At 40.5% G+C, this 19,826-nt stretch overlaps 5 protein-coding genes and 1 pseudogene across 6 annotated transcripts in view; 2 read left to right on the top strand and 4 right to left on the bottom strand.

Moving 5' to 3' along the window:
- Positions 1-1,613, bottom strand: part of LOC111197521 (zinc finger protein OZF-like) — a 134,460-nt gene extending 132,847 nt beyond the window's left edge. The window contains exon 1 of the mRNA XM_049477842.1: positions 1,563-1,613. The gene's annotated coding sequence lies outside the window, so the exon portion shown is untranslated. The remainder of the gene's footprint in view (positions 1-1,562) is intronic.
- The window catches only part of LOC111196651 (zinc finger protein 850-like), a 491,117-nt gene that overhangs the window by 22,032 nt on the left and 449,259 nt on the right, over positions 1-19,826 (bottom strand). The gene's annotated exons all lie outside the window — the stretch shown is intronic.
- Positions 1-19,826, bottom strand: part of LOC125801483 (zinc finger protein 239-like) — a 225,484-nt gene that overhangs the window by 25,013 nt on the left and 180,645 nt on the right. The gene's annotated exons all lie outside the window — the stretch shown is intronic.
- Positions 1-19,826, bottom strand: part of LOC125801443 (zinc finger protein 79-like) — a 124,749-nt pseudogene that overhangs the window by 34,977 nt on the left and 69,946 nt on the right.
- LOC125801514 (uncharacterized) lies at positions 12,346-13,231 on the top strand. Its single transcript, XM_049478313.1, has 2 exons — positions 12,346-12,651; positions 12,809-13,231. The coding sequence occupies exons 1-2, from the start codon at positions 12,373-12,375 to the stop codon at positions 13,229-13,231; spliced, it is 702 nt and encodes a 233-aa protein (XP_049334270.1). The 5' UTR covers positions 12,346-12,372.
- Positions 13,250-15,585, top strand: LOC111194625 (uncharacterized). The gene is made up of 4 exons (XM_049478412.1): positions 13,250-13,433; positions 13,661-13,849; positions 13,943-14,403; positions 14,497-15,585. The coding sequence occupies exons 1-4, from the start codon at positions 13,250-13,252 to the stop codon at positions 15,583-15,585; spliced, it is 1,923 nt and encodes a 640-aa protein (XP_049334369.1).

Below are 19,826 nucleotides of genomic sequence, written 5' to 3'. Positions count from 1 at the left end.
TCTGGAGATTCTTCAGGAAGGCTTCTGCTTTACCTCTTTCAGCAGTTTAACTTTGCTCTTAGTTAAATATCCTGGTTGTTGGTGATGAATTTCAGGAAAATATTTTAATTTCTGGAAAACACAAAGAAAAATGCCATTGAATATTAAAATAAAAGCAGGTCAATTAACTAAAGAGATTCTAAGTCATTCTAAGTGAGTGATGTTACCCTTTAATCTGAAGCTTTGAGGCGTGTGCCGAAAAAACGACACACATTGGTTCAAATCACATTGCCGATGCTTGATTTGTTCTTCATCACGACAGATGATGTCCAAAGCTTTTTCCTTTAAACCAATTTATAAAAGTTTCCACACATTAACCAAATACATTAATCCAAATCAATGCTTCACAAACCTGATTTTTTTTTTAACAACTCCTGATAACAGTTCATTATTTTCCACCACACTGGCTTCAGGCTAACAGTGATATGCGCTCCTGAGTTCAAGATGTGTTTTTTGGAAATGTTGATCCGATGCAGTTGTCTTGTTGGTGCAGGGAATTGTAGTTCAAAATAAAATCACAGCAAAATAATGACCTTTTTACTGTTACAACACATCAACCAACCTCCAACAGGAGTGTAAAACATAAGAGTCTCTTTTGTTTACTAAAGGTTAACACAATTATAACAATTTGTAAGAATTCATATTATTTTATGTAGTTCTTTTTCAATTATTTTTGTAGTCTTTTTAACCTCTTACACAAATGTTTAATTGTGTATTTTTGTCAAGTTGCTCAAAGTGTGATTCTTCTTCTTCTTATTATTATTATCAAATTCATGTTTTTGTTATTATTATTATCATAATTAAAGTATCAGCAAAAGAGCAGCTGGAGACTGTATTCCACAGTAATGTTTAACTGGGATTTCTTAAAAACAGCGGGGCTAAAGATGTTGTAATTTGCTAATATTTGTGTTTGTTATTACAGTGAAATAGCAAGTTTTCTGTTAAATCAGTAAGCTAATAAATGTTACTTGTGAAATTCCTCTTCTTGCCTGAACTTTTCCTCACTATAATCACTAAATCTTTCATTCTTACATTTAATATTTTACAAGTGGACTTTTATTTTGACGGGAGAGTCACATGACTTACCAGCAACTGTTGTGGTGGAACCGGATTATGTAAAGGAAAATTAACTAAACTAAACTAAACTAAATTAGTGTAACTAAGAAATGTGTAGAGACTGATCACACAAACTTAAAAAGGAATTTCCACAGAACTGATTTATCTCAGGTGTGTATTAGTGATGTGGGGGAGGGGGGGCAGGAGTGTGAGGTTCCGTTATCCTGTGTATGATCTGTAAAGCCCCCCCCATCCCCAGCTCCGCGACCCCCTACTGCAGACTGCTGAGCAGAGCTAGGAGAAGATCCAGTGCTGGTGGAGTAAATGCTGCACATGCTGAAGGTGGTGAAGGTGGTGTGGGTGTAGGAGTGAATGTAGAACAGCGTGTTGAAGAGAGAGAGAGAGAGAGAGAGAGAGAGAGAGAGAGAGAGAGGAAGAGAAAGAGAGAGAGAGAAATTTCTCCATACCTTCTGTAGTTCAGCTGATCCTGCTCTTCCTCCTCTCCAGCTACAGACCCCGGAAGCTCAGCGTCATCCGGGTTATGTAGAGCCCCGCCCCCTCTCCCGCTATATCACATTATACCCCATCACCGCTAGAGGGAGCCCGCGAGGGAGTCCTCAATGCATGGAGCTGAATGGAGCTAAACAGCTAAAACTCTCATTTAAAACACTGTATAACTACTTCTCTGGAGTTTTCCTTTAATTTTACAAAGTAGAACAAAGTATTTCACTAAAATAGGAAAGAAAAAATACCTCTATATTTCCATTTTCTAAAACTAATGTTTTGTATTCAGTAGATTTACTAGCATTACTGCTACTGATGCTGGAGTTACACACAGAGCTCATTTAAATGGATTAAAACTGCAGTTTATAAGCTTTAATAATTATCTCTGCGGTGATGCAACTTGTCTCATTTCTTTTATTGTTGAGATTGTGTAAATATGAGAGTTTGTTTAAATGTTTTCTTCTTGTTGGTACTTACATAGATGAAAATAGTAATCTACTAAAATAAATAGGAAAACATATTTAAATATAACTGGAACTTACTTGGGTTGTGGGGGCTGCTACTAAATGGTTGTTAGAATTGGGTTAACTGAACTTACATTAAACTCTAAAATTAAAGCAGCAATTGCAGTTCTGGACAGTATGCAGATCTCATTAGTCTTGATAATGAAAAGGTAGGACATTTTTCATGTTCTTTCTGTTTACAACTCACTCTGAGGAATTCTGAGCACTTCAGAGCACTGACTGGTGTGTCACGGGAACGTGTAGGGTACTACAATCAAAAGTGTTGCATTACTGAATACTACATACTGGGCGGTGTGTAGTATGCAGTACATACTAGTGCAGTATGCAGTATAGTATTATGCCATTTCGAATACAGCCTAGGACTGAGATAAAGTGAGCTATGGCTAGCTGCTCACTTTCTCTTATTATGGCTATGACACTGAAGAGTAACTGTTTATTATACCTTGGGTGTATTGACAAATATCTTACAATTATGATTACTTATCTTAGTATCTATAATTACATAATCATTGTGTGAAACCTTGTATTTTATATGCATTAACCAATACTCACATTATATTTGATCATTTTTATTACTCACAGTGTATTTTACACGCATTTATATAAGAAGATTAACCAATAACCACAATATATATTCTTTAAAACATTGCTTGATCAGGCATGTGACTAACACAGACTCTATTATATGACAAATTAACCCACATGATACATAAGGCATTTACTAACACATAGGATCTATTATATGGCGTACTAACCACGCGCCACTAACACATTAACATATAACATATGAAATCTATTGTGTGACTTGCGTAGCTCATGCTTGAAGCATTTCGTTCACTGCATGACCCTAACTAACGGTCATCAACACGACTGGTACACTCGGTACGAGACTACATTTCTACAGAGGAGGCTTTTAGATCAAAGCGGCCTTCTGTGTGTGGGGGAACCTGCAGCGGCTTCAAAGAGGGGGGTGACGCACACTCACACAAGTAGTGCCACGATGTTCCATTCTGGAAGAACACAGTCAAGGCCAAACACTAGTGGTCCGGTCAGACACGTGAAACTTGAGCACTAACTGTGGAATTATGCATACTAACATGAGATGATTTTAGCAACGCCTCATCAGCAGGTTTCACGTCATTTGGGGTATAAACATGGAGTCAGATCAGAGGGGGTCAGAACATATACTGGGACGGCTGTTAGACGGTCTTTCATGTGTTAGTTCTCCTGAATATTCAGTACTTTGTAATAAATACTTGGTTTGCTTTCAACTTCACTCCACCTGTCTGCGACTCTCTATCAAACGAACACGTAGGGGAGTTGTACCCCGGACGAGAGGTGGGTGTTGACCCACCTTTCATTTTCTTTTCTACAACAATTTGGTGACCCCGACCTCTGAACGAGTCTGACGAAGGACAGCATCCGGCACTGATCCACTCACGGCCGAACTTAACAAACCAGGTAAGCAGAGCCGGTTTAATCAAATTCTGCATATTGGCTATTTCAAATTTGAGTGGAGTGGCGGCCGGGCTGCAGTCCGGAGGGGGCAGGAAGCAGACCAATGTATTTTACTCATTATTTGTGTGAAAAAGGTAGTTAAGGTTTTATATGTGAGTAGAGACAAGGGTCTCCACAGGTTTTAAGGATTGGAAGCTGGCGTGTCCCCCCGGCTTCTGACGAGAAGTTCGGATAAAGGCTAGGTGTAAGCCTCTCCTCGAGATTGATCCGCTCGTAAACAGGTTCAGAAAATAACAAAAATAAATAAAAAACAAATAAAATAAAACAAAACAAAACAAAAAAAAGAGTAGATGCTGTTCCTACTCAAGTGTTATATAATTTTGTTAAAAGAGTAGATGCTGTTCCTACTCAAGTGTTATATAGTTTTGTTAAAAAAGAAGCAGATGCTGTTCCTGCTCAAGAAATTTGGTAAAAAATTAGTAGACGCTGTACCTACTACGAAGTTTTACAAGTTGTTTAACTAACAGTTACTGTATGATACTGTGGATGTAACTGCTAGATATTTCTGTGCACATTAGAGGGTAGCAGAGCATTGGATAACAGGTGTGCCTTGCCAGGCAGGGGGCTGTATTCCCATAGATTAATGATTTGTTATTAATACAGATAGAAATAATTGACAAAAGATCGGGTTAATATATTGGGCGTTTCATGTTGAAAGTTGCGGGCTTTAAGAAGCGTGACTGGGACCATATGGAAAGCCTTCATTAGCGCGTGAGTGTTAGTTTAAAATAAATGAGTAGCTTAAGGCGGACCGGGAGCGGTATCTCGCGGGTGGGCGGCGACCCACTGCTTGTGTGCATTGCTTATTCGCGTCTTGTCTAGGGTAAAAGAAAACAAATAAAAAGGGGTATACATAGCAGTATAAACTATAAGTTTGAGGGAAGTGAGTCTGTGGCCAATAATGTGGGAGGGTATGCGTGTGTGTGTGTGCTTATTCCAGGGACTGAGTGTGTCTGACTTTGTGATTGTGTATGTGCGACTGACAGAGAGAAAAAGAAAAGGGTGTACGAGTGTCTGTTACAGGGATTAAAAGTGTACCTGTGAGTGTGAAAGTGTGCGTGTCCAGTTTTCCTGAGAGAGAAACAGAAAATGTGTATCTTGTGTGGCGGAGAGAAAGAATGTGTGTGTGGCAGTGACTGAGAAAGTGTATGACAGCGAATTGAAGAGTGTGTGTAAGACAGAGTGAGTGAAACAGAAGTGTGTGCGTATGTGTTGGAGTGTGTGTGAAACTGTGTGTGAGCGGGGCTCCTGTAAGCGGTGTGATTGGTTGAGTGTACGAAATCTTGTGTGACAACGAAATAGGAATGGATGAGTCCCACTGCAGGGGAGGAGTCCAAGGTGAAGTAGGTGGAGTTGGTTCAGCCTATTGGTTTTAGACTGAGAGGTTGGTTTTATTTGTGAATTAACGCTTGTGAGATATCATAGAAAATAGAACATCAGTTCAGTAGGGAAATAGAGTAATACACAGTGAAAATGGGGGACAGAGGTGAACAGGGGGAAAAGGCTTTTGTATGGGTAGATATATATATATATATATATATATATATATATATATATATATATATATAAAAGAAAATATAAGGATAAAAAAACCTAACTATACAAGGTAAAGATCTATCTGTAAACGGAGCAGTGCAGTAGATGTTACTAATGGTCATAGATACTTAAATAATTAACAGAGTAAAAGTGCAATGACATCGATTACGACAGTGACTAATGTGAAATAGAAATATAATATAATATAAATATGCATACGTTATAAGACAGTTCTAAAATGAAAATGTGAATACCCAATCATGAGTAAAGTGTACTTTAATGTAAGCAAGGTTGGGGAAGTGTTCATATAAATAATTAAGTTGTTGAATAATGTCAGAGAGGTGTGTGGCTGGATAGATAATTAGAGAATTTAGAGAATTTAATAAAGGGATTATGGGGTTGGTTAGCAAAACAAATAAAAAAGAAAAAAAGAAAAAAGAAAAGGGGGAGTCAGTATTGAGGAAAATAATTAGTATTGGACTTAGGTATTGGACTTTATCTTGGGGGCCCCAATCAAATAGTGACATATGTCTAACTTTATATTCTATAAGCAAATCTAATAATAATAATAATAAAATGACTGTGTGTGGCGGTGTCGGAATCGTTTCCTATTGCAGAAATACTAAGCAATTTGGATTGGCCATTTTTGCAGTGCTTTGTAAAAACTGAGCAGTACATTTTTCCCCATATAGTTCACTATTAACTACATTATATTATAATAATATTGTACAGAAGATGTATGCTAGAAATTCCAAAATATACTATGCCATGCAGTACTGCTGTGTCAGATGTCCTCAGAGCAGGACAAATAAAAATGGTTTATTATTTGATTTTTAAATAATCAGTTCAATAAATAGAAAATGCTACATAGTGAATAGTGAATGAGTTAATGAGTGAGCCATTCCAAACACAGCTTTTTCTATCAGGTGATTTAGTCAATTCTCTTACTATTCATTTCTTGTTCAGACTGATCTCAGTTCAGTCTTAGCTGAATCAGACTTATATAAGACAGATGTAATCTCTAATTTCTCTATGATCTCATGTATCTCAGCCTATGCTTATATTTTGATTCTCTTAAGAGGGATAGTTGATTTCAGAAACCAATGAGGAAAGACCTGATTTATTTGAAAATGAAACTCAGTATTGGATGTAATACAAGCATTAGTGAATTGGGTCTTTCTCATTTTAAATAAGGGGAAATAAAATGTGTTTGAAAATGCAGCTCTCTGTTTTGCTTTACGGTATTAAATTAGACTAGAAAGAGATCTGGAAAACAGCATAAATTTAGTTTTCATGCTTATACAATGCCACCTATAAAGCAAATGCATTCTGTATTTTCTGTCTGCAGCATGAACAAAATCAGCTAAGCAATATAAAATTGTTTCATCTGCATAATGGGAAAGTTTGCAATCTGAGAAGCAGAGCCAGCACTGTAATTTATGTATATATTAAATAAAACTGGACCAAAATTTAACCTTGTGGTACACCTTTAAGGTACAGATGCCAAATCTGAATAATTAATTGACATGCACTGTTTTGGGTCTATTCCAGAGCAGTGTCATCAAAGCAAATAATTTAAGCTAAATTAAGTGGGAAAAAAAGGTAATAATGATGGTAATAAATGGAATATGTATACAGTAATAATCTATAATAAACTATGGATACCCGGTTCCGTGCACAGGCTTTCACGGTCAACATCAGAATGTGAGTTTATGACAGTATGACATACCCGGGTGTGCGCTCCCTAACTGTACCCTGCAGGAACACTACAGCACTGAATGTTGATAAAACAGTGCTGCTACGCTGTGTGTGGTTCAGTGGGAACAGGTGCGTTTAAAGCAGCAGTTTTGGGCTGTGAAGCAGTAAAATATGGTCTGTACAATGATGCTGCAAAGTTGAGGTGTGTTCTTTGGCTTTGGTAGTGTTTGTGAGAGTGGAAGTGTTTGAGTTTGAGCGTGTGTGCATGCACGAGAAATAGTGTGTGTCTAGTGGTAAACTGGGTGGTGAACATTAGTAGTGTTTGTAAGAGCTAATTTGGATATAACAGAGCCACAGGGAAGCAGTTACACTAAAAGGGAAAGGGATGTGAACAAAAGGAAGGTAAAAGCCAGTAATTAATGGTGATGATAATTAAATGTTGCAATTTAAAATTGAAAATTCCTAAAAGTTAGGGATTTAAAGAAATGACTAAATGTTACGGATTGAACGCACATTTGACAGTAAAGATCATGGTTGAGTATAACTGAAAATCAGGACAACTGAAGAAGGTAAGAAAACAAAAATTGGGCTGAAATCTGTGCATAGACAAAATTTAAATATGAAATAATTAACTTCCAAGGGGAAATTAGAGCTTAAGTTAAGTGTGATAAATGTATTTTAACCATGTATTTTAACTTGCAGGAAGGAGACACGGAGGACCCCTTAAAAGACTTCCAAAATGAATAGAGAACCTTAAACATGATTATAACAAATACAAAAGTCTCGTTTCAGATCTGTTTCGCAGGCTTCGTGTCTACGGTAGTGCAAAGTCTACGGTGACTGTAGACAGTTACGGCTCCTGATTGGTAGTCTACGGTCGAATTACGCGATCTGATTGGGAGTCTACGGTTGAGTCTACGGTCACAGTAGACTGTACACCAATCCGATTGCCGATATTTGAATACTACCGCCCTAGACGAGTCCGGACCAATCGCGGGTCGCCATTCGGCGCTGCGCTGATAGCTTTGACGGACGCGAGTGTGCGGTAAGTCAGTCTGTTAAAAAATACAATTTATACACATATTTAGTGGATAAAGGTCATGTTTCTTCAAATCGATGTTTGAATAACACCATTAATTAGTTAGCTAGCCTTCTAGAGAGCTCTTTGGACGGCAAGTTTATCTCTAATTAGCTATATTAGCTATATCTCCATAGCTTACTCCAGGTCGGAGATCTGTTAACTTAACTAGCTAGGTTAATAACTAATTAAATAACTATATCTACATGTTTTTTAACCCACCCCGGCTTCAGTTATGTCAGTTTCAGTTCAGTATCGCGTTAAATGTGTTCAGTTACACGAGGCTGAATGATGCGAGCACTAAATACGTTGGGGGCAATCTCTGTATTTCACTGTGGGTCTGCACTTCACCTTAAAAATAGTTCAAATTACCATTTCATCTAGTTTTTATATAGCTAGAAGCTACGGACACCATAGCGAATGCCATAAAGGTGCAGAAAGGTGTATAAATGTGTTTTGGGAATGATGGTGCTCCATCCAACATCCCAACCTCACTAAAGCTCGTCACTGTGTGCAATCAGATCCCTCAGAAATGCTTTAAAATCTAGAAATGCTTTAAAATCTAGAAATGCTTTAAAATCTAGAAATGCTTTAAAATCTAGTAGAAAGTTTTTCCCACGCACATTTACTCACGTTTTTAATACCTTGATTTTGGAAGAAATTATAAATGAATTTCAACATTGCTCATATAATGTGTCTTTGCTTTTAACTCTATCTAGAATATGGACTGATTACAGGGACAGGGATTAAGCGTAGCCCCGGATGGCATCTGTAAATTTGTCTTAGTCTATTTTCTTAACCTTCTTTCCATTTCAGAGATATTGGATCGAGAACTACCTTCCTAGTGAAGACCCGCCTGACGTGTGTTTGTACTGCCAGGGCTATCATCTTCTCTTCTACTGTATGCAATCATATCCTCACAAAAATGCTCCAAAATCTTGTAGAATTTTACGCACATTTACTTTCACAAAATCAGAATTCTGTTTTTAATAACTTGATTTGGGAAAAAATAATGAACAGGTGTTTTAACACTTTTTTCTCATATAATATATAATCTTAATTACTTTTTACTCTAAGGACTGATTACAGGAACAGGGATTAAGCGTAGCACTGGACAACATCTGTGAGTTTGTATGTTTTACTGCCACTGTCTATTTTCCCCAACCTTCTTTCCAATTCAGAGATATCGGATCGAGAACTACCTTCCTAGTGAAGACCCTCTGGACGTGTGTTTGTACTGCCAGCTGTATCATCTTTTTGCCTACTGTATGCAATCATATCCTCACAAAAATGTCTCTCTGACACTATTTTCCTAACCCTCACTATTTTGCTAACCTCTTTTAATTTCAGGGTTTTCCGGTAGCAGACCACCTCCCTACGAAAGACCTGCTGGACGTGTGTTTGTATTGCCAGCACTACCTTCTCCTTGTCCTGCAGACCAGTGTGTGGGTCAGCCAGTGGTGTGGAGAGAGGTACTCCCGCAGCCCCACACGCAGTCAAGAGCCCTTACCCCGGCCGTGCTCAGTTAATATCCTCCCCATCATCAGCCTGGTGAGTGCAGAAATTTGGGAATACCTTACTTACTTTCAGAATTGTTGTAAATTTTCAGTTAAAGCAATCTTTTTGCTTACACACACTGACACACTGAATGAAATCAAATCCTGACAGCAATCCTCCAAAATCTAAAAGCTGGACAAACTTTTTTGTGTTCCCATAATTTCTAAAGTAACAGTTAATTGGCGTCTACCTTTGTCTAGATAATGTATTGCTGTATATAAAACTGTACGTACAGTAGTATGTACTAGCTGCACCCCCAGCATACCCAACTTGCTGCTTACTTTTTAGATACTTCACCATTAATAATTTAGTGGTGACAGAATCCAAACTGGTACTTTAATACTACATTATTATACTATTACTACCACATTTCGCTTCTAATACTTTTACACATGTAGTATTTTTATACATGTCAGACTTACTTATAATGGTATGTTTTTACAATTGTGTGTTGGTAATTGAACAAAGGATCTGAACTCTTCTTTCAACATTGTGTGTGTGTGTGTGTGTTTAGCTACAGCTGAGGATGGCGATCCCAACGGTCCGCATTGTAAATCCAGATGCCCCTGTTCATCGTCAGCAGGCCATACTGGTGGCAACTAAAGAGGCCCGATGCTACAGGGACAAAAAAAAGGTCTTCCCCAAACCTCCACAGGAGCTTCTGCACGAGACCACAGCACTGGCCCATGCTGAGAAGATTCCTGCGCCATCAGAGGGGATTCCTGCGCCATCAAATCAGATGTGCCTGGGAAGGCTGGTTGTGCCATTTGGCCAGTACGAGAATGGCCCTTTCCACTGGCTTGTGGCAAATGATGTGGGCTACATGAAGTAGTAAGCAGTATTATATTAAATTCCATTATTAGCTGTGCATCTTTAATAGTGTGCTTTAAAGAAGTTACCTGAATATGTGTTTGCGTAAAACTACGGCTGTTATCAAGTGTTAATTTTTAGTCTTTGTAAATAACGTCTCTCATTCGCAGTTGCATAAACTATGACAGTACTAAGTTGTTTTATATGATTCCAGTATAATTGACAAGCACAGGGCAGAGGTGGCCGACCCACCGAAAAAGGGGGAGGTACTGAACCGGTGGGTGAAAGACTTCCTCACAGAATACGCAGAGAGTTTCCCGCCAGTCTCCATTGTACTCGAGGCTAACATCGACAGGTGCAGCTATGGTCAGAGAGGGTTTGAGGATCACACCTTTATAGAGATGTGGGAACTCTACAGGCAGTATCCTACCCAAAAGGACAGGCCAGAGCAGTTTACTGCTGATCAGAGGGAGCTCATTAAAAAGGCATACACTTCTGTGAGAAGGTGGCTACACACACCAGTGACCCACATCACAAGTGTGCAGATGAAGAGGTTCAGGAAGTTTATTTCTGATAAGGACCAAGTAAGTGTAAACAGGAAAATAGAAGAATTGCAGAGTAAATGGACAGCATAGTGTAGTACATGAAAACTGTTCAATCAGTGATTTTATTTTTTAACAATAACAATATCAACCAGATGTTTTTACTTTGTACTCCTTTTTCTTTGTCCAGCAACTGCAGGCAGGCACCTCTAAGTTTGATCCCTCATCGTGGCAAGGTGATGACATGGAACTGGTTGCTGCTAGCCAGCGTGTGGAAGGCAAGGGAGATAGCAACTTCATAGACATGCATGTTTTATTTAAATGACAAGATAATAAAATAATGGACTACTCTGTTTTGTGAATTTTTAGACTCACTGAAGTCTCAAAATTCCCCGTCTCGGCCAGAGAACAAGACTAAGAAGACTCGGGAGGCCGCTGCTAGGCCGAAGAGGTCAGAGACTACTGTCCAGCCAGAACAGCCGCAGCCAGCCGCCCTGCCCAAAAAACCTGCACCTCAGAAAAAGTGTCCCAGCCAGTCCACAGAGGTCCCCTCCGCAAGCCAGGCTCATGCCTGTCCTTTGCCATTGCAGACTGCGGAATCCCTTGCAAAAGTAATTTTTGTTATAAACAGTGTAAATGAGAACAGTGTTTTATAGGATTTTTGTAGTTAAAATATTCTGTACATTTAAAGTTTTGTAAATGTTTTGTATGCGCTGCATGTTGCAGGTGGAGCTGGAGGGTTGGGTGCGTCTGTGGGAAAAGCCCAACGGAATCCCCCCTGCCGACATTTCCTGGCTAAAAGAGGACACAGAAAGAGGGCTTTTCACCTCTGTTCAGGTGTACAAGGACAACGCGGGTCTGTTCAAGAGGCGGCGGGTGATGAGGTCTGACCGCATGGGGTTTTACCCACCAGAGCCTCCTGGCTACGTCAGGAGTGGTGTGCCATCTCCACAGCCCTTTTTCCGGAACCGTGTCTTTGTGTGGCGCCCTGTAGGAGTGTGGAGGTACTCCTTGAAGTGTCCTCGAGGGGATGAGTGTGTGGGAAGAGGACAGAATGTGTACCTCTACAAGTCTGGCTACCACCACCGGGTATGTATGTCTCACCTCAACCATATTTTAATTATTGCATTACAGTTGAATATTTATTACCACGTGTTTAATTTTTTTTTCACCAACAGGTACGACACATCTGTGACGTGTCCAGCTGGTACACGATGGTCACTGAAGTCCTGTGCTGTGGGCCATGTACAAAGGCAGCCAGAAGTGGAGAAGGCAGCACATTCGGCCGATGGCTAGCATGGGATTCCGCTATTGTAACTCAAATCAGCGAGGCTCATCAGGCCATGTTCCCTGCCATCCTCACCAGCAAGTGAGTATACCGAACGATGACGTGTGCGCTTTACACAAGTTAAAGCCAAATAAACAGAAAGTAACGACTGTTGCTCTGCTTACAGGTGCGGTGTGGATGTGTGCTGTGCGCCTTTTGAGGGACAGAACCGAAGGGAACACGATGGTCAAAGTGTGGCGGCAGATTCAAGAGAGTCACGTCGAGGAGCACCTTCAGCGTATGGACCTGTACACCACGCTCCTCATGACTCTCGTGGAACCCGGAGGGATCGTCTCTGCATTAGGGCACACTTTCCAGGCTCCATCTCCTCAAAGGGAGCTTCCCTCTGCGCGGCTCTTGCGACATGCCTTCCTGTTGGCAGAGGCTGGTAACGTTCAGGACTACAGGAGCCAGATCCTCTCCACTTTTGGCACTGTACTGAAAATGGACTCAACCAAGAAGGTATGTAAATCAGTACATAATGGTATTCCGTACAATGCAAAACATGAAAGCTTTTATTCATTTTTAATTGGGGTCAACAGTAAACATTGTTGATAAATTACTCAAAACAGAATCTACCTATGCAATATGCATTATGCCACCTAAACCTGTTTTTCAGGTGGTGAAGAAGCTGTCTGGGGAAGGTGCACGCTCTGCCAAGTGGTTCACCAGCATCGGAAACAAGCATTCCCAGGTAGTTTCCTTTGTTCTGACTTGCGAGGAGTCTGCTGAGAAGCTGAGTCCGATGTGCCGAGGTGTCGTGGACAGGTTTCGGATGGCCAATCAACCCGTTCCTAAAATCCTGTACGTGGATCGTGGTTGTTGCCGTGCCCAGGGCCGTACAGCAGTGGAGGTTTTGTTCCAGCCTTGGGTGGATGATGGAATGATCGTGCATCTGGACATATTTCACTGGATCCACCGCTTTGATGTAGCCATCCGAACAGAGTCTCACTCCAAGTACGCTGCATTTAAATCTGCGCTAGCTGGGGCAGTGCTGGCCTATAACCGCACGGACTTGGAGCTACTCATCAAAGCTGTCTGAGCAAAATATCCAGCAACGATGTCTACGGTCTCAGATGAGGTCGTTGTCCGCCACCACATCTCGAGGGAACAGCTGAAGCACCATGTGCGGAGGGTGACTCTTGGGGCTCAGGAAACGTTCCGACTCGTCCATTTGGCCATCGAGGAGCTGAAAGGCCCCGCCGGACTGGACGAGAATGGAGTGAGCCTCTTTAAAACACCTGGTATGAAAGTCTATCAAATGTTTTAATAACTTTTTTTGTATAAAGTTAATAGTAAAACGAATACACCAAATGCATGGGCTCTATAAAATAGTTTTAGTTTTAGTGAAGCCTGTACTCTGTAAAAATAAATTAACTAGTTTTATTCAACCTAAATAATTACTTAATTGAAGTTAAACCAATTGTGTGTTGCAACATGTAATGTGGATGTACTTTGTGTGTATTTACAGAAGTCATCGATGAGGTGTGGGCCGCCCAGCAGCGACACCTGGAATGCTTGCAAGATCCCCCAGACATGAGCATGTATAGGGTAGCACGAACCACCACCATCAACAATGTGGATGTGCCGTTCTATAAATGTCTTCGTGGAAGCAACAGCATGGAGGGTTTCCACAAATCACTTCCAAATATGATTCCAGGTATGCAACTTATGCAAGTGTAGTCTTTATTCTTGTAACAAATGTAACATTTAATTGTGTAAATATTCTAATATGTTTTATTGCAATGTTCAGGTCCCCACTGTGCTGCACGCCCCTATCAGGTTTACCTGATAAGCGGTATCGCGCGCTGGAATTCGGACAGGACCTCCGATGCTGTGTTTGGTGGCAAAGGGCGACACCACAGAATGTACTCTGCACCTCTGATCGATCGCCTCAACGCCCGTTGTCAGCAGCTGTTTGGAGAGCCTGTGGAGGAGAATTTCCGGGCTTCTGCTGATGTCCATTCTGCTGAGCTGCTCGGGTTGGAGTATTTGTTCAGTCAGAGCAGTGGGGAGCCTTTCTCTCTTCAGGACATTGCCGACGATGGACCCAGTCCAGAGGAGGAGGTGGTTCAGCCTGGGCAGCTTGATCCAGATGAAGCTGATGAGGCATACCAGAGTGACGTAGAAGTGGACAAGGGTGTCCTGGATGCCGATCTGCCCCACATCACTCTTACCAGTGACGAAACCTCCACTGTTCACCCTCCAGCCTTTGTAAGTACCTGTGTGTCTGCCAGAATTTAATGTGCAGTGGTTGCTGCAAAAAAGAGACCGTGTATTCATTTGTTTTTGTTGTTTTTTTTACAGGAGGATGCCTGCAGTTCAAACCCTCTCCCTGGTTTTAAAGAACTAGAATCATTCTGCTCTGTGCTGGTTGAGATTAGCCTAATTGAAGACAAGCTGTCGCTTATCACTGACCAGAGAAACAGGGTTCTCGAAGCCTGGAATGCAGTGGAGGAGCATGACAAACAGCCACAGCAGTTCAACCAGATGTACAGAACACACTGGGGCAATACCCTCTACTGTCGCACCAAAAGAGACGATCTTGTTGAGGCTGCTGTGGTACAGAGGATGAAGATGGCCAAGCGCTATGCACCGGCACAACAGGACATCAGTGCTCAGAACAACAGGCTGATGTACACCCTGGTGAAACTGTTGTGGTTGCAATTACCTCAAGGTTCTCGCACCAGCCCTGAGAAGAGTACCATCTTAAAGGCGTACGAGCGAATTCAGCACCGGATATTGGCAGAGGATCCAGTCCTGTGCAGGGCAGGAATTCCTTTGCCAAAAATCAACATCAAGACCGTACGAGACTTCATCCGTTGCCAAGAGAGAATCCTTAACCTGCACTCCACAAAACAGCCTTCCACCATTACAAAGACCACCTCCATCTCGTCTGCAGACCTTCCTCCAGCACCGCTCCAGCTGGCAGTCCTCCCACCACCAGACTACCCAATGATGGAATATGTGCCCACACCTAGCATGGCAGGGACAAAGATGTTAAAGGAAAGAACAGACATTATGACTCTCTCCCGTCCTCATCCAACACTGCCACCACCTGCACCACTGCCACTGCTGGTAAGGAAAACACCTGCCACCTGTACCATCACCAGACCTGTGCCTGAGTCTACTTCAGCTTCTGGAATTGCTGGTCCACCCACATCAGTCCCTTCGACTGTGCCCTTAAAACCTGCCACGCAGACCAGTAGCACATCGCACAGTACGTGCAGTTCTTCACTGTGGGCGAGAGCTACACAATACAAGCGCAAGCTGAAGGAACAGCCTTCAGAAGTAGGAGCCAGACTTTCACGAGTGCAAAATCTCCCTGTCTGCACAATCTGTGATCAGCCTACCCAGGGACATAAAAAATACAAAGAAAGAGCTTCTGCCCTGTAAAAATGATGTCCCCGTCAAGAGGTCTGAACAAAAGGGTGTACGATAGCTATGAACATTTCACCTCTGTTGTTGACATGTTGGACAATTGACCTGTAATAATTCTGTAAATACAGCATGGTTGGACTTTGTAAATAGTTTTAATTTAAAAGTTCTAGGTTAGTGGGAAAAAAGGTTTATTTGTAAATATGTGCATCTTAATATAAAAGTTGTTGATGGTGTTCATTTTTAAGACTTTATATTCTTAATCGTTTTAATGCTAAATTTGTTACCTAGATTAGTGCTGTCTTTGTACTGTGTTTCCTGTTTTCTGCACTTAAATCACAATTACAGCATGAACGCACCTACACCGCATCTACATTGTACATAGTTTTAATTTTATGCCACTTTGTTCTTAATCATTCAATGATAGCCCTTAAATTGTCTAAGCTTTAGCACTCTTGTGTCTTGGTAGCCTTATATTTAATATGTTCTGGAGGGAAAAAAGCTGTGTTTGTAAATATGTGCATCTTAATGTAAAAGTTGTTGATAGTGTTTATTTTAATGACTTTAATTTCTTAATCATTCTAATGCTAATGCTTGTTCATTTTATTTGTGCTGTATTGTGTACTGCGTTCCCCATTTCATGCACTTAATTGATAACTTGATGCGGTTAGGGAAAATTCAGTTACATCATGGTTGCACTGTTTATACTGTAGTTTTAATTTTATGGCACTTTGTTCTTAATCATTCAATGATGGCCCTTAAAATTGTCTACATTTTAGCACTGTTTGTGCTAACAGTTTATTTATGTTATGTTAGTTTTATGTTAAAAAAAAAGCTTTGTAACTATGTACCTCTTCATTTAAAAATTGTTGGTAGTGTTCATTTTAATGACTTTATATTCTTATTAATTCTAATACTAAATTTGTTATTGAAACACTGTCATCCTTGATAAAATTTGTTTGTTTGAACAATTGTTGGTCATTTTTCATAAATGTACATATTTAAAAAAAAAACATTTTAGGCCTTCCAATAATAATTCTAAACTTGTCAAATCAAATTCAAAATGGGTTGGAAATAAATAACTGATTTCCTATGTATTATGAAAATCAATATAAGAATAAAATTTATAGCTATGTCACAAAGTAGACACACACACAGTCATAAGCCATAAGTTTAAGTTCAAAGTTTATTTGTCATACGCAGTACATACAGCTTTGATCATAAAAAACAGCAAAATATATTAGACAAACATCACAAAGTTAAAATAAACAATATAAATAGACTTTAAAAATATAAGCTGAAAGCAAGATGTAAAGAGTAGATATATACAGGGAACAATGATGATTGAGATATTTACTCAATCTCGGGGAATTGGCGTTGTAACAGCATTCAGCCAGAGTTGTGTGTTAATAGAAACACAATATGAAACAAATCCAAAAAGAAAACCACACACACACTCAACAAAACAAACTATTAATATAGTTAACTTGGACGAAATAGATGAAATATAAGAGGAATAAAGCACCACAATAAATAGTCTCTGAACATACTATCGTCCCTGGAAAACGTGTCTTCAAAGGGATTCAGTTCGCCCGGTGAAACGGCAACAGACAGCAGCTGTCAGGAAACCACAAAACACACGTGGATTAGAGGTTTGACAGACAAACAACCAATCAGTGCCCTCAAACTCTGTCCCTCCCACTGACGTATACGTAAACACAAACAGCGTCACGAACGTAGACAATTGGCCAATCACATCGCTAGGAAATTGCACTACGGTACGGCGCACCCCCTACACAGGGGGAGAAGGAGAACGTGGTGCAAAGGTGGACCAGTCCAGACACAGAGTGAGGGTTCCTCCACCATTACGCACGAAAGGGGAACGAGCATGGCTGGATTGAGCCTTTCCAGGCGACTGAAAGAACAACGTACGCAGATCAACTGAAAGGCGAGGGTTCGACATGGTGCAACTGGAGCCAGTGTGCAGCCGCCCAGCCCAGAGATCGCTAACTGAAAGCAGGAGGAGACGAGACAGCAGCAGCTGAAAAGTCTGACCCTGTAGCAGCAGCAGCAGGCCCGCAGCAGGAAGGAGGGGCAGCAGAGCCCCGCAGCACGGGCCTGGCCTGGCCACAGCAGAGACAAGAGTTTCTCAGAGCGCAGCACCAGCAGCAGCACACAGCCTGGCTGTGACCGAGGAGAGGAAGTGAGGGAGTAACTCATTCAGCAACGTTTCGATTGCGTCAAAGTACACTACATACAGAGACTCTTAAACACATCTCATTAAAGAACAAACATAGTCTTATCACACACCAACTCATACTTTTCATTCACTGATATTGCAGACATCAAGAGCCAGAATAAAGCTCTTCGTACGTGGGGCTGAGGTAGTCTACCTTCAGAACCCTGAAGCAAGAAGAAAGAAGAAAAGAACAACACACATGGTAACTTTAACATTTACACATATAGGGTTATAGAGTGTGATTTGCTAAATTAGGGGGGGAACACATTATTTTTTCTTTACAGTTTGCCTTGGACTCTTGAAAAAAACAGAATTGTAAAAAAAATATATATATATATATACACTCTGTAACCTTAACACTTACACATATAGGGCTATAGATAACAAGTTTACTAAATAGTGGGAAACTTAGAGGGAAAACACATTTATGGTTTAATAATGGCTTGGTACGGTAAAAGGGGGTGGAACAGGTCAAAGTACGGACACCATAACGAACCAGCACTCCCTCCAGTTATTCCAATATGGCTCCAGGTAATAATAACCATTGGGTATAATGATAATAAAGACTGTAAACCACCATGTATTTTACCTATACTGGAGTGTGAGGAAGAGCAAGAGGAACTGCTGTAAACCAACCAGTCTTGGGGATGACTTTAGGGCAATGATGTCACTTCCTCTTTTGATAGGGTTCAAATTATTGGCCGCCTGGGGCAGAAGGGGCTGTGGGAGAATTTTTCCTGTCAAAAATTGGTTGGTAGGCTGCCGGACAGGTTTTCGCTCCCACCTTCATAGTAACATGTTCACTCACATGTTTATCAAGTGTTGAACATATGTAAATACATATTTGGAGGAATTACGCGGTGTTGACGTATCTGGTTGATACGTCAAAAGGGGGAATTGAAGAGTAACTGTTTATTTTACCTTGAGTGTATTGACAAATATCTTTCAATTATGATTACTTATCTTAGTATCTATAATTACATAATCATTGTGTGAAACCTTGTATTTTATATGCATTAACCAATACTCACATTATATTTGATCATTTTTATTACTCACAGTGTATTTTACACGCATTTATATAGAAGATTAACCAATAATCACAATATATTCTTTACATATATAGTAAAACATTGTTTGATCAGGCATGTGACTAACACAGGCCTTATTATGACAAATTAACCCACATGATACATAAGGCATTTACTAACACATAGGACCTATTATATGGCGGACTAATCACGCGCCACTGACACATTAACATATAACATATGGAATCCATTGTGTGACGTGTGTAGCTTATGCTTGAAGCATTTCGTTCACTGCATGTTTCTGACTAACGGCCATCAATCATCAGCTAGTGCACTCTGTACGAACTGAATTGATACAAAGGAGACTTTGGAACGAACAGTGCGGCACTGTCTGATTACTGAAACAATATCACACTGTCTGACTGGACCCAGTCAATTCCTGAAACAATACCACACTGTCCGGCTGGATACAGTCAAGGCCAAACACTAGTGGTCCGGTCAGACCTGTGAAACTTGAGCACTAACACGTGAAATTACGCATACTAACATGAGATGATTTTAGCAACGCCTCATCAGCAGGTTTCACGTCATTTGGGGTATAAACATGGAGTCAGATTAGAGGGGGGTCAGAACTTATACTGAAACAGCTAATAATTGGTTTTGTATGTTCTCCTGGATCCAGTACTTTGTAATAAATACTTGGTTTGCTTTCAACTTCACTCCACCTGTCTGACTCTCTCTATCAAACGAACACGCAGGGGAGTTGTACCCCGGACGAGAGGTGGGTGTTGACCCACCTTTCATTTTCTTTTCTACAACAGGTCCAATACCTAAATAACATCTGGATAACAGTGTTACAGGGCAAAATAACAATCCAGTAATAAATTGACTAATCTATAACCAGGGTTTACCTTTAACAAGGTAAAAATCAAGCACTTTTCAAGGCCCATTTTTAAGTTTTTCCAGCACCTTTCAGCTGTCGTAAGTTA

The sequence above is a fragment of the Astyanax mexicanus genome, chromosome 4 (genome assembly GCF_023375975.1).
Source record: "Astyanax mexicanus isolate ESR-SI-001 chromosome 4, AstMex3_surface, whole genome shotgun sequence".
Taxonomy (NCBI): Eukaryota; Metazoa; Chordata; class Actinopteri; order Characiformes; family Acestrorhamphidae; genus Astyanax; species Astyanax mexicanus.
Note: the sequence above shows the minus strand (reverse complement) of the source record. Positions and strands in the feature narration are given on the sequence as shown.